Source organism: Oenanthe melanoleuca, chromosome 23, assembly GCF_029582105.1.
Source record: "Oenanthe melanoleuca isolate GR-GAL-2019-014 chromosome 23, OMel1.0, whole genome shotgun sequence".
NCBI classification, from domain to species: domain Eukaryota; kingdom Metazoa; phylum Chordata; class Aves; order Passeriformes; family Muscicapidae; genus Oenanthe; species Oenanthe melanoleuca.
The window spans coordinates 4242850-4255497 of NC_079356.1; the positions used below are offsets into that span (position 1 = coordinate 4242850).

Sequence of the window (12648 nt, forward strand, 5' to 3'; positions counted from 1 at the left end):
CTGTCACTCGCCGTGTGACTTGAACCGAGTCTTCCTTCGCGGGGACGCGGCTGCAGCGGGGTGCCTGTGGCACTGCGGCGTGGCCTGGGGATGTTCCTGGGATATTCCTGGGGTGCTCCTGGGATCTGGGATGCTCCTGGGACACTTGGGATGTTCCTGGGGATGTTCCTGGGATATTCCTGGGGTGCTCCTGGGATCTGGGATGCTCCTGGGACACTTGGGATGTTCCTGGGGTGCTCCTGGGGTATTCCTGGGGCGCTCCTGGGATATTCCTGGGGCGCTCCTGGGATGCTCCTGGGACCCTCCTGGGACACTTGAGATGTTCCTGGGGTGCTCCTGGGATATTCCTGGGGTGTTCCTGAGTTGCTTCTGAGATATTCCTGGAATGTTCATGGGATCTGGGATGCTCGTGGGGTACTCCTGGGGTATTCCTGGGATTTTCCTGGGATGCTCCTGAGATGTTTCTGAGGTGTTCCTGGGATCTGGGATGCTCCTGGGACACTTGGGATGCTCCTGGGGTGTTCCTGGGATGCTCCTGGGATATTCCTGGCATGTTCCTGGGATATTCCTGGGATGCTCCTGAGATGTTTCTGGGGTGTTCCTGGGATGTTTCTCGGATGCTCCTGGGATGTTCCTGGGATGCTCCTGGCAAGATCCTGGCTTCCTGCGGGATGGCACCTCCCCAGCTCCGGTGTCCTGGGTGTTCCCCAGCCATAGTGGGGATGCTCCGGGCTGGCTCCATCCGCTGGGGTTTGGTTTGAACCCCAGACCTCAGGGCAGGTCCTGCCTGGTCCCCCAGAGCTGAGCCGGGGCCACCACCAGCTATGCAAGGTCCCATCTCCCTCCTGCTGCCAGAGCAGGGGTGTGGGGGCACGACCCAGGGTGGTTTCACCCGTGTCACTTGGGGTCCCCAGTGGGGGGAGCAGGGGACTGTCCCCTCTCCCCAGGCTGCACCTCTCCAGAAGCACAGCAGAGCCTCCTGCCTGCCCGTGCATGCTCCCAGGGCAATATATATATAGAAGATATATATATATATATATATTTATGCAATAATGTCTTAATATGCAAACACCCCTGGGAAGAGCAACCCGAGGGGACATAGGCAATAAGCAACGCCCTGCCAGCTCCCAGGGCTGGGCTGTGCTGCCCAGGGGGAAAATCTGCACCGAGGGTGGCCCTGGGGACACGGAGCTGAGCAGGGAAGGCACAGGCGCTGTCCCCAAGGAGTGTCCGTCCCTCCCGGCCGGGTCCCGCTCGGTTTGTCCCTGCCCGTGTCCCTGTCCCCTCTGTGCTCCGGGCAGCACGGGCCGGGCCTGGAGCGGGGTTTGCCTGGTGGGGACAGGGCGATGTCCTTGCATGTCACCTACAGCAGAGCCACGCTGCCGCAACCCCCCGCGCTGCCCCTCCCAGTCCCGGCGCTGGTTCCCAGTCCAGCAACGCTGGGGTTGTGCCAAAGTGCCAGGCTGGGGCTCTGGGATCCGGGGGGCTCGGTGGTGACCCCACAGTGCCGAGATCAATCCTGGGCTGCTCCCCTCGGGCCATTCGCACCCCCTTTTCCCGTGCCTCCGCTCCGGGCAGAGCGGGGACCCCCGACCCTGCTCGTCTCCTCGCCCCCTTAGTGCATGTGGCCAGCGCGGGCCGTGCCAGAGCTGCTTGAACCCCCCGCTCCCCTCCCCTCGCCCCGGGGGTGCGACACGAGGGGACAGCGCTGGGTGGGTGGCCGTGGGGCGAGGTGCATGTGACAGCTTTGCCCGCAGCCGCACGCAGGAATTAACCCTTAGGATCCCCCCGTGCCGGGGCTGGCTGCTCCCCGCAGCCCCCTCCCCGAGCCAGCGGTAGTTACCTCACTTGATTAACTTATTAATTTATTTGTTTCATTAAAATTTGGAGTAGAGGCTGCCCGCCTGCTGCCGTTTGTCTCCCGGCGCTCCCGAGAGGTGGCACTCCAGCCCTGCGGCTGGGGGACAGCAGCGTCCGCCCGGGGGACACAGTGTCCTGCCAGGGGACACAAATGTCCGACCTGGGGACACAAATGTCCGGACGCCTCTCTGACCCCCTAATCTGCAGAAACCCACCCAGATGGGGTTGAGAGCCCGGCTCCAGCTCGCTCGCCCTCCCCAGCTCCATCCTGGGGTCGGAGGGGAGGCGCAGCGTTGATGTCACCGCAGAAGGACCCGCGCGCCGCTTTTTTGTCACCTTGCGGGGAAGGGTCGCTCTGCCCCACCTGCCTGTTTGGTGTGTGCCCCCCAAATGGCTGCGATGTCCCCAAAACCATCCCAGGGAGGTGGGGGTGGAGTCCCCTCCCCCAGGAGCCCCCCAGACCCCTGTGGGGACAGCAAAGCTTCACCCCATGGCGGTGAGCTGGCATCCCCCGGGGACAACACGTCCTGCGACATGGCGGGGTGAGGTGGCCCCTTCCCGTGCCGCTGGCTCGGGAGGAAGCCGGGCTTGGCCTCGGGTCAGTCCCTGCCTTTTCTGGCTGCCTCCTGCCAAGAAACTCGCCCCAGGATGGTGTCGGGGCCGAGCGCTGCCCCCAGAGCTGCCCCAGGGAATGGGGGGCTCCAGCACCCCGGTTCCGCGAGTGCCCGATGTGTGGGGTGCAATCCTTGGCGGGGTTGGCTCGGAGGGGGGATCAGTGAGGCTGCAGCCCCCCAAAAGCCACAGGGGCACGGGACCGGCCTCTCCCGGTGTTCCCAGCGGGGTGAGGGCGATCCCGGGTGGGTTTGGGGGGATTCATCCCCGCCACATCCCTGCACCCCGCGGTGGGGGCAGCTCGGTGGGTGTGGGGTGTCCCCACGGTTCTGAGCAGTGGGGACGGGGTCCTGGCACCTCGTCCCGCCCCCAGCACGGCCGGGAGGGTGGCACAGGCACAGGGGGTGTGTGTGCCAGCCCGCGGCTCTGCCTCCCGCCGTCACATGGGCACAAGGTGCCCCGGCAGGACTTTGTCCCACTCCACCTTGGCTGCCGCGCGTGTGCCGAGGCTGCCACTCCCCGCCGAGGGGACACGTCAGGGGGGACACGCCGGCGTCAGAGTGACACAGAGGGAGCCGTGACCTCGCGGGGCCGGAGCCCAGCCGCAGGAACGGGGTGAGGGGATGCTCCAAACACTTGGATTGTCGCCGCTGCCGCCTCCGCGCTGCGCTGCTCTTATCAGCTGGCAGGGGGACAGGGTTGTTACGGGAATGGTCAGCTGTTCCCGCAGCGCCCCACGGAGCCCTCTGAGCTGTCAGGGAGCTGGCGGGGGCACAAGGACACAGAGCAGCGGCCGGGGATGTCCTTTGTGCCAGTGGCTTTGCTTTGTTCCCCGAGGGTCTTGGGGGAATTCGTGACTCACTGTGGATTCCTACGAGTCCAGTCATGCTGGAGACAGTCGGACTCTGGGCTGGACTCAGTTCCTTCCTGCGGCGCTCCAGCCTCCAGCTCCGCTGCCCAAGGACGCACTCACAGGAAAAGGCCCTTCCAAGAGCGCTTGGAAGAGGGGCTCCGTGCGGGTGGGGCTCCACACGACCCTCGTTCGGGCGCCCCGAGCACCGCGGGGTCCCGGGGAGCAGGCAGCGCCGTGCCCGGCGGGGTTTGGTGCTCCCCACTCCCACTCACTTCCCCCGCAGTGAAGCCCCCCCGCCCCCGTGGGCTCAGCCAGAGCCCGTGGCCCGTGGCCCGTGGCCCGTGGCCCGTGGCCCGTGGCTCGCGGCCGCCCAGGGAACCCCGCGGTGCTCCCGTCCTGGCTGCCGTGAGGCATCCTCGAGGAATCCTTTGGCAGCTCCCGGCGGGGCAGGGCCAGCAGGAGCCCCGAGTGGGCGGCTGAGATCCCGCAGCAGGTGCTGGTGCCGCGGGGGGGCCGGAGCCTGGGGGGGTGGCCAAGACCCCCCGGTTCTGGTCCCTGAGCGCGTGGCTGGGGGCTGGCAGCGGGGACAGGGGCTGGATCCAAGTGACACCAGCTGGGTGTCCCTGTCTCAGCTGTACCCAGCTGCCCACACCCCTGGAAGGGGGAGGAAAGCAGCCCCCTCCCCTCTTCACCCCTCCCTCCCCCTCCTGCCCACACACATGGGCAGTGGGGAGCCCCCCAGCACGGCTCCCCCCTACCACAGCCGGGACCCCCCACTTGGCGAGGGCAGTGCCGGGGGGGCACCGGGAGGGGATGGGGGGAACCGGGGACACCCCGTCCCGGCGGGGACAGATGCGGGCGAGGGGAGCCACAAGTTCGGGGCTCGACTCTACAGCCCCAGGCCCGACCCTCGCCCCGCCGCGCTCCGCCCCGGGCCGCTGGCGGCTGCCCCGGCGCCTCCCCGCGCCCCCCCGGCCGGGGCGCGGCTATAAGGAGCGGCGGGGCCGGCGGCGGGCGCGGGGCGGCGGAGCGGCGGGCGCGGCAGGTACGGGGCAGACTCGGGGGGGACGGGGAGGAGGAGAGAGAGGGGAGGGGGTCCCGCCCCCTGAATTCCGTGGGGGATCGCGGCGCCGGACCCCTCACTCCTCTCACGGGTGTCTGCGCGGCGGGCGCGGCAGGTACGGCCGGGAATGGGGAGGGGGTCGCACCCCGTGGGTGCCGCGTGGGTTCCGGGGTCCCGGGAGTCCCCACGCTGCAGCGGGGCGGGCACGGCAGGAAGGGGGATCCTTCCCCGAGTGTCCCCCGGATTGTCCCCTCCGGCCTCTTTCGGGGTCCCCATCGCCCCCCACGGCCACGCGAGCTGATCCCACTGGGGGTGGCTGTGGGGACGGGACCCCCACAGCCCACCCGAGTGTCCGGGGAGCCCCTCCCCGAGGGGATTCTGCTTTTGGAGCAGCGGTTAAGGGGTGGGCGGGCACGGGATGTGAGGAGCTGGAGGGAAAGTTTTTGGGAGGGTGTTTGGGAGGTTGAGCTGCGTGGTCACAAGGCGAGTTACAAAACCGGAATGATTTGAGGAGGCTGGGGAGGGCAGGGTGGGAGCAGCACCCAGAGTGGGATGGGGAAAACCCACGGGACCTCCGTGACATCACTGCCCTCCCTCCGCAGGTGTGGGGACATGACTGGGGACATGCGGGCCCTGCTGTGCCTCTGGCTGGTGGCCCAGGTGGCCCAGGTGGCCCTGTCCTCGCGGGTCCGCACCCGCCGGGAGCTGAGCCCCGGTTTGTACCAGCACGGGGTCTACGACGCCGGGGGCTCCTACTGCCAGCGGGGGGACGTGTGCTGCCACGGCCGCGACGACGGCTGCACCGTGCCCTACCACGACACCCTCTGCTACTGCGACCTCTTCTGCAACCGCACCGTCTCCGACTGCTGCCCCGATTTCTGGGAATACTGCCTGGGCATCCCGGCCCCCTTCCCCAAAGCCGCAGGTGAGGCGCTGGGGGCAGCCCTGGGGTGCTGCTGGTGCTCCTTGGGGTGACGGATGTGGCACCCCGCGTTCCTGCGCTCACCGTAGGGCTGTTCCGGACCCCTCAAAGCTTTGGGAACTCTACAGGATGGAATCTCAGAAAAAGAGGTGTGGGAGCAGCCCGTGACCCCACAGCCCGCTCGCTGCCTGGGGAAGCGGCGGCTCCATCAGAGCCTGTGGGCAGGGCAGGGACGTGAGGGGACATGCGAGGGGACATGCGAGGGGACACGAGGGACGCCATCCCAGCTTGCCCGGTCACGTCTGGGGCAGGCAGATGCTGGCCTTGGCTTAACCCTGCGGGCAGCTGGGGCGGGGAGGGGGCACGGGCAGCCCCCAGCTGCCAGCACAAGGCGCTCTCAGAGTCCCCGCGGAGCAGCGCCAGCTCCTCCCGGGCACAACCGGCCCCTTTATCCCCGTCCCGCCAGGCTGAGCGCATTTAACCCTCGCGGCGCCGAGCCAGCCCCGCTCCCACCCTGTGCGGCACCCACAGGGGGTGCAGCCGGGATTTAAGAACCGCGCTGGTTTTCCCTTCGGTTTGTACCCCCGGGAATGTGGGGGTGCTGGTGGGACCCCGGCACAGCCAGGCGCTCACCGGGGGTTCTCCCGTTCCCATCCAGGCTGTTCCCGTGGCGGACGCAATTATCCCACAGGAGCCACGTACCGGGAGAACTGCAACCTGTGGTGAGTGAACGCCATGCGGGCACCTGTGGCATGTCACCAGCATGTCACCAGGGGAAGGTGTCGCCGTCCCGTAAATCTCAGAGCTCGGCGGAGAGCGAGGCCCGAGCTGGGTGGTGGGAGCTGCTGCCAAAACGCCTTTCCTCCAACAAATTCGGAGCCAAGGGCCTTGAGCCGCTCCCAAGTTTCAGCGCATGCCTGCGTGGGAGCCGCTCGCCCCGGCGGGACAAAGCGCTGCCCTGGGGGGATTTTGGGCACGCTGGTCGCAGCCCGGCTTGCCCAAGCCTGACGGGACGCTGGGGTAGCCGCGGTGCTTTCGTGCCGCTCGGCAGCCGCCGGAGCTCGCCGTTGGAGCAGCGCGGGGGTTATTTGGGAATACTGGGAGCACTGGTATTACTGGCATGCGGAGGTGGGGGATAGGGCAACCTGCAGGCGCGGAGCTGCCGGAGACGAGGATTGAAGCCGCAGGGGCGATGCGGCAGATAAGCGGAAATCAAAGGCAGCGTCTGGGGCGTGTGCGAGGGCAGGGGCGCGTGTGGGAACATGTGTGTGCGGGTGAAAAGCCAGCCCGAGCCTCCCCACAGCTCTGGGGCAGCCTGCAGCCCCGCCGGGATCCTGAGCGGAGCGCTCAGGGACGGAGGTGTCCCCATTCCCGGCGGAATGTCGCTGTCCCCAAGCCGTGCTGCTGGGGGAGCATCTCTGACCCACCAGCGCTGGGGAGGGGGAAAATCTCTTATAAACCCCTCAATCAGCGCCTGGAAAACTGCCTGGAGAATTTCTGCAGTGTTTCCCCCCCGTCCCTGTCCCTGCCGGGGTCCCGCGGGTGTGGCAGGGGACAGGAACCACGGCGGGGTGACACGGAGTGTGGGCACCCAGCTGGTGGCACCCGGAGGTGCTCTCAGGTCCCCGGGTGTCACACACAGCGCCGGGAGCGCTCAGGGATGGATGGGCGAGTGCTGGAATGCAGGTGCTGCCTGGCGGGATCGGGATGGGGAATAAAAGGGAAATGTGCCTGGATCTGGGCAGCTCCATAAAAGGGAAATGTGCCGGGATCGGGGCATGCCGAGCATTGCTCACTGCACGGGGGGAGCACAGCCCGGGGCTCCCCGGGGGACCCGCCACACCCCCACAGCCCCGGCTGTCCCCGTGGGTGCCGCAGGAGTGACCTGGTGGCAGTGGGACACTCATGGGGACACCCAGCCCCGACCCCCCGCCCCGGGCTGCTGTCCAAGCCCCTCTCTGATGTCTGCAGCCCTGGCAGCTTTTCAGCTGATTTTCTGTCCCATGGCCTGTCTGCCCTCGGGGCTCCTGCCAGGGCTGGGGCGAGGGGGGGGACAGCTCCCAGGGCCACCCAGAGGCCACTCCGGGTCACCCAGAGGCCACTCCGGGTCACCCAGAGGGCTGCCCGCGGCTTCACCCCGTTCTGAGGTGCCAAGCCCTGCCAGAAGCAGCCCTGAGCCCCTCTCTGGCTGCCCAGTTCGGGAGGGGCAGCGCCCACTCGGGGTGCCCCTGGTCACCTTGGGGACATCATTTGTCACCGGCTGTCCCCTCCGCAGCACCTGCGGGCCCGGCGGGCAGTGGCAGTGCGAGGACCACGCCTGCCTGATGGATGGGGAGCTGATCGACGCCGTCAACAGAGGCAATTTCGGGTAAGGACCGAGCACCGCCAGGGTGGGGCGGCGGTGCTTCACCCCTCGGTGCTTTTTTTTGGGGGTGACGCGCGTCCCCTCTCCCCACGCAGCTGGAGAGCCGCCAACTACAGCCAGTTCTGGGGGATGACCCTGGAGGACGGGATCCGCCACCGCCTGGGCACCTTCCGTCCCTCTCCCACCGTCATGAACATGAACGAGATGCACGTGAGTCCCGCCGCAAGGGAAACTGAGGCACGCCAGGGGCTGTCCCTGCCCATCCCAGTGATTCCCCAGGGCTGGGAAGGGGCTCCCAGCGGGGAGGCAGGGCAGCCCTCGTGTTTGGAGACAGCAGCTCAGCAAATTCCCCCGGACAATCCCCGCGCTGCCAGTGTTGTTTTTTCCCCCTCTCCTCCGCGCTCGTTTCCCATCGGAACGCCGGCCCCGCCGCTGCTGACTCAGCAGAGCCGCCTGCTCCAGCGCTTTTCCACCCAAACCCGGGGTGGGCACCCCCGGGGGTCCCTGGGGTCCGGCAGAGCTCGGTGCACGCCCAGCCCCGGCTCCCGAGCCTGAGGTTTAAATTTAGAGGCGCTTCCTGCGCTGGGACAAGCCGGGGAGTTGTGGCCGTGTCCTGTCCAGGAAGGGCCGGGGCGGGGGCGCCGTCACCGCTCCAGGACGGAAAGGCTGGGCCAGAGGCCACCGTGAGGGGCTGCGTGGCCACCGTGAGGGGCTGTGTGACCCAGAACTGTGTGACCCAGAACTGTGTGACCTCGGTGGCCACCGAGAGCCTTGCTGGGCTCCGGGACAGGACACTGCTGTTCTCTAAGGAGCTGCTGGGGCTGTGGCATCCAAATTTAGGGGAAATTGAGTAGTGTGGGATCAGGGGACACCCAAATGTTTGTCACGGGTGATGTCCCTGTCCCGAGGGGTCTTGCAGTTAGGTTGGGGGGCACACAGCGCGGGTGGGGACACTGCTCCGAGGATGGCTGGGGTGGCAGGAGGAGGACATGGGGTCCCACGGTGGGGCTGGGGGACATTAAAGGTGTCTGGGGACCATCTCAGAGGATGGCTGGGATGTCAGGAGGAGCTGAGGTCCCACAATGGGTCAGGCTGACACTGAAGGCATCAGGGGACCATCTCAGAAGATGGTTGGGATGGCAGGAGGAGCTGTGGGAGTCCCAGAGTGCAGCTGGGGGACATTAAAAGTGTCTGGGGACAATCTCAGAGGATGGCTGGGATGGCAGGAGGAGCTGAGGTGCCACAGTGGGACGGGGGACACTGAAGGTGGCTGGGGACCCTGCTCAGAGGATGGCTGGGATGGCAGGAGGAGTTGATGTCCCACAGCGCGGCTGGGGGACATTAAAGGTGTCTGGGGACCATCTCAGGGGACGTTTGGGATGGTTGGGGTGGCAGGAGGAGCTGGGGGGTCCCTGTGGCCTGACCCCCCTCCCTGCTCTGCCCCACAGATGAACATGGACACCAACGAGGTGCTGCCCCGTCACTTCGATGCCGCCGCCAAGTGGCCGGGGATGATCCACGAGCCGCTGGACCAGGGGAACTGCGCCGGCTCCTGGGCCTTCTCCACGGCCGGTGAGGGACGGGGGGGACAGCGGGGACACGGGGGGACAGCGGGACAGAGAGCAAACCCTGCCCCCCTGCCCCTCCCCAGCTGGGGGGCCGGCGGGCCACGGGGGGGGACAGCGGGGACGGGGGGGACAGTGGGGATAGAGACCAAATCCTGACCCCCTGCCCCTCCCCAGCCGCGGGGACAGTGGGGATGGGGGGGGGACAGCGGGGACAGGGTGGGGACAGCGGGACAGAGACCAAATCCTGACCCCCCGCCCCTTCCCAGCTGTGGGGACAGGGGAGGGACAGCGGGGACAGAGAGCAAACCCTGCCCTCCTGCCCCTCCCCAGCTGGGGGGACGGGGGAGGACAGCGGGGACGGGGGGGACAGCGGGAACAGGGGGGGGACAGCGGGGACACGGAGGGGACAGCGGGGACAGAGACCAAATCCTGACCCCCTGCCCCTCCCCAGCTGTGGGGACAGGGGGGGACAGTGGGGACGGGGGGAGACAGAGAGCAAACCGCCCCCCCTGCCCCCCTGCCCCTCCCCAGCCGTGGCCTCGGACCGCATCTCCATCCACTCCATGGGACACATGACCCCCGCCCTGTCCCCCCAAAACCTCCTGTCCTGCGACACCCGCAACCAGCGCGGCTGCAGCGGGGGGCGCCTGGACGGAGCCTGGTGGTACCTGCGCAGGAGAGGGTGAGCGGGCGGGATCACGGGATGGTGGGGTGGGATCCATGGGACAGGATAATGGGGTGGGATAGTGGGATGGGATAATGGGGTGGGATGATGGGATCCATGGGATCCATGGGATGGGATCATGGGATAATGGGGTGGGATAGTGGGGTGGGATCCATGGGATGGGATCACGGGATGATGGGGTGGGATAATGGGATGGGATCCATGGTTTGGGATCATGGGGTGGGATAGTGGGGTGGGATAATGGGGTGGGATGATGGGATGGGATAATGGGGTGGGATCCATGGGATCCATGGGATGGGATCATGGGATAATGGGATGGGATAGTGAGGTGGGAAAATGGGGTGGGATAATGGGATGGGATAACAGAATGCAATGGGATTCATGGGATGGGATCAATGGGATGGGATAAGATCAATGGGATTTGGATTTGGATGGGGCGGAATAATGGGGTGGAATAATGGGGTGGGATCATGGGGTGGGATAACGGGATGGGATGGGATAACGGAATGCAATGGGATCCGTGGGATCCATGGGATGGGATCATGGGATAATGGGATCAATGGGATGGGATGAGATCAATGGGATTGGGATTTGGATTGGATGGTATAATGGGGTAGGATAATGGGATGGTATGGGATTTTGGGATGGGATCAATGGAATGGGATAATGGGATGATGGAATGGGGTAATGGGATGGGATAAGGAGATTATGGGATTTTGGGATGAGATGTGATTTTGTGATGGGATGCTGCTCTGGGACAGGGTGGGATGAAGGGGGTTTGAGGCTCTGATCACCTGGGGAGAGCCCAAGAGATCCCCGTGCTCATCCTGTCCCTTGGATAGGTGGGCACTGGGGGCTGCCAGGGCACGGTGGGGAGTGGGGTTTGGGATCGGGATGGGAGTGGGGTTTGGGATCGGGATGGGAGTGGGGATCACGGTGGGATGGGAGTGGGGATTGGGGTGGGATGGGAGTGGGGATTGGGGATTGGGGTGAGATGGAGATGGGAGTTGGGATGGGAGTGGGTTTTGGGATGGAAGAGGGATTTGGTGTGGGGACGGAGGGTGGGTTCGGTATGGAGATGGGATTGGGATGGGGATGAGATTGGGGTTCAGGGTGGGATGGGAGTGGGGTTTGGGATAGGGCTGGAAGTTTGGGGTTGGGATGGCGATGGGAATGGGGTTCAGGGGGGGATGGGAGGGGGGTTTGGGATAGGGCTGGAAGTTTGGGGTTGGGATGGGGATGGGAGTGGGCTTTGGGATGAGGATGGAGCCGGGTGGTCCTTGCCCTCCTCCATCGCTGTCCCTGCGCAGGGTGGTGACAGACGAGTGCTACCCGTTCACGAGCCAGCAGAGCCAGCCCGCGGCTCCGCCCTGCATGATGCACAGCCGCTCCACGGGCCGGGGCAAGCGGCAGGCGACAGCGCGGTGCCCCAACCCCCAGACCCATTCCAACGAGATCTACCAGTCCACCCCCGCCTACCGCCTCTCCTCCAGCGTGAGCGCCGGGCCCGGGGGCGGAGCGGGAGGGGGCTCGGCTCGGGCTGCTCTACCTGGGAAAACCGAGTTTGGGAATGCGGCTGGGAAAACCCCGCTGCGGAGCCCCGGGGAGCGGCTCCTGCGCTCGGCATCTCCACAGCAGCCTCCTGTGGGTGCTGGAGCAGCTCTGCTGCATCCCTGGGGGTCTGGAGGGCCGTGCCGGGGGTCCCGGCCCTGCTGCCACCCGGTGCCACCCGGTGCCACCCGGTTCTGTGCTTGCAGGAGAAGGAGATCATGAAGGAGCTGCTGGAGAACGGCCCCGTGCAAGGTAAGGAGCTGGCGGGGGCTCCTCTCTGTGCACCCCAAAATGTCGGGGGAACAAAGTGTGGGGGGGAAAACCGCTCTGTCCAGACCTGGGGAACTGTCGTGGGGGCCAGAACCCCCTCAGCTGCTCCCCCTGCGTGCCCGGGCAGCGCTGCCCCAGTGCCCGTCACGCTGCCCACCCCAGCGGGCACTGGGTTGCTCATTAACTCCTGAGATTTAATCACCGTCTTGGCAGCTGCGTTTGTTTAATATTTTTTTTTTTTTCTTTTTGTAACCACCTCTGAGTGTTGTTGCATCGCCCCGGGGTTGATCCGGCTGCCGCCTTCCCTCCCGCCGGGAATGCGACGCCCCCCGTGCCCCCACCCCGTGCCCGAATCCCCCACCCTGGGGACAGTGGCGGTGTCCCCAAACCCTGTCCCGCTCCCCGCAGCCATCCTGGAGGTGCACGAGGATTTCTTCATGTACAAGAGCGGGATCTATCGGCACACGCCGGTGGCCGAGGGGAAGGGGCCGAAGCACCAGAGACACGGGACCCACTCGGTCAAAATCACGGGGTGGGTGCGGGGGTGACCTGGGGGGCTCCAGGGGGTGCGGAGAGGCTTGGTGTGGGTGGGAGAAATGTTCTTTTAGCCGGGAAAGACCCCATGGAGGGAGGAGGGGACGGGTTGGAGGTGCAGACCCCCGAGAGTGCAGCAGGGCCGGGTTGGAGGTGCAGACCCCCAGGAGGGGCGAGGTTGGAGGTGCAGACCCTCAGGAGGGCAGCAGGGCCGGGTTGGAGGTGCAGACCCCCAGGAGGGGCTGGGTTGAGGATGCAGACCCCCGAGAGGGCAGCAGGGCCGGCTGCCCTGTGCCGGAGTTTCCTTCCTCCTGCCCTGGCTAAATATTCCAGCCCCTATTCCGGGAGCGGATGTCAAAACCTCG

General features: G+C 66.4%; 2 protein-coding genes across 4 annotated transcripts in view; one reads left to right on the forward strand and one right to left on the reverse strand.

The window, feature by feature from the left end:
• Positions 1 to 3: 3 nt before the first annotated feature.
• Positions 4 to 1279, reverse strand: LOC130262349 (uncharacterized). The gene is made up of 2 exons (XM_056509403.1): positions 503 to 1279; positions 4 to 464 (listed from the first exon to the last, which is right to left on the reverse strand). The coding sequence occupies exons 1-2, from the start codon at positions 1098 to 1100 to the stop codon at positions 4 to 6; spliced, it is 1059 nt and encodes a 352-aa protein (XP_056365378.1). The 5' UTR covers positions 1101 to 1279.
• Positions 1280 to 3342: 2063 nt separating this feature from the next.
• Positions 3343 to 12648, forward strand: part of TINAGL1 (tubulointerstitial nephritis antigen like 1) — a 10390-nt gene continuing 1084 nt past the window's right edge. The window contains exons 1-10 of one of the 3 annotated variants that reach the window (XM_056509398.1): positions 3343 to 3818; positions 4991 to 5313; positions 5969 to 6032; positions 7586 to 7678; positions 7771 to 7885; positions 9124 to 9247; positions 9775 to 9925; positions 11239 to 11422; positions 11686 to 11731; positions 12158 to 12281. In XM_056509398.1, the coding sequence (XP_056365373.1) occupies positions 3358 to 3818; positions 4991 to 5313; positions 5969 to 6032; positions 7586 to 7678; positions 7771 to 7885; positions 9124 to 9247; positions 9775 to 9925; positions 11239 to 11422; positions 11686 to 11731; positions 12158 to 12281 (1685 nt within the window). In that variant the 5' untranslated portion in view covers positions 3343 to 3357. Of the gene's footprint in view, positions 3819 to 4347; positions 4504 to 4990; positions 5314 to 5968; positions 6033 to 7585; positions 7679 to 7770; positions 7886 to 9123; positions 9248 to 9774; positions 9926 to 11238; positions 11423 to 11685; positions 11732 to 12157; positions 12282 to 12648 lie in introns of those variants that run through there. The other 2 variants (XM_056509400.1, XM_056509399.1) reach the window with 2 other exon arrangements.

Excerpts from the sequence above, each read along its gene's own strand:
- LOC130262349 (XM_056509403.1), bottom strand. The coding sequence starts at position 1,100 with ATGTCCCCTCGGGTTGCTCTTCCCAGGGGTGTTTGCATATTAAGACAT. Across the intron at positions 465-502 it reads ACACCCCAGGAGCATCCCAA|AAACATCTCAGGAGCATCCC; the intron begins GTGTCCCAGGAG and ends GGAACACCTCAG.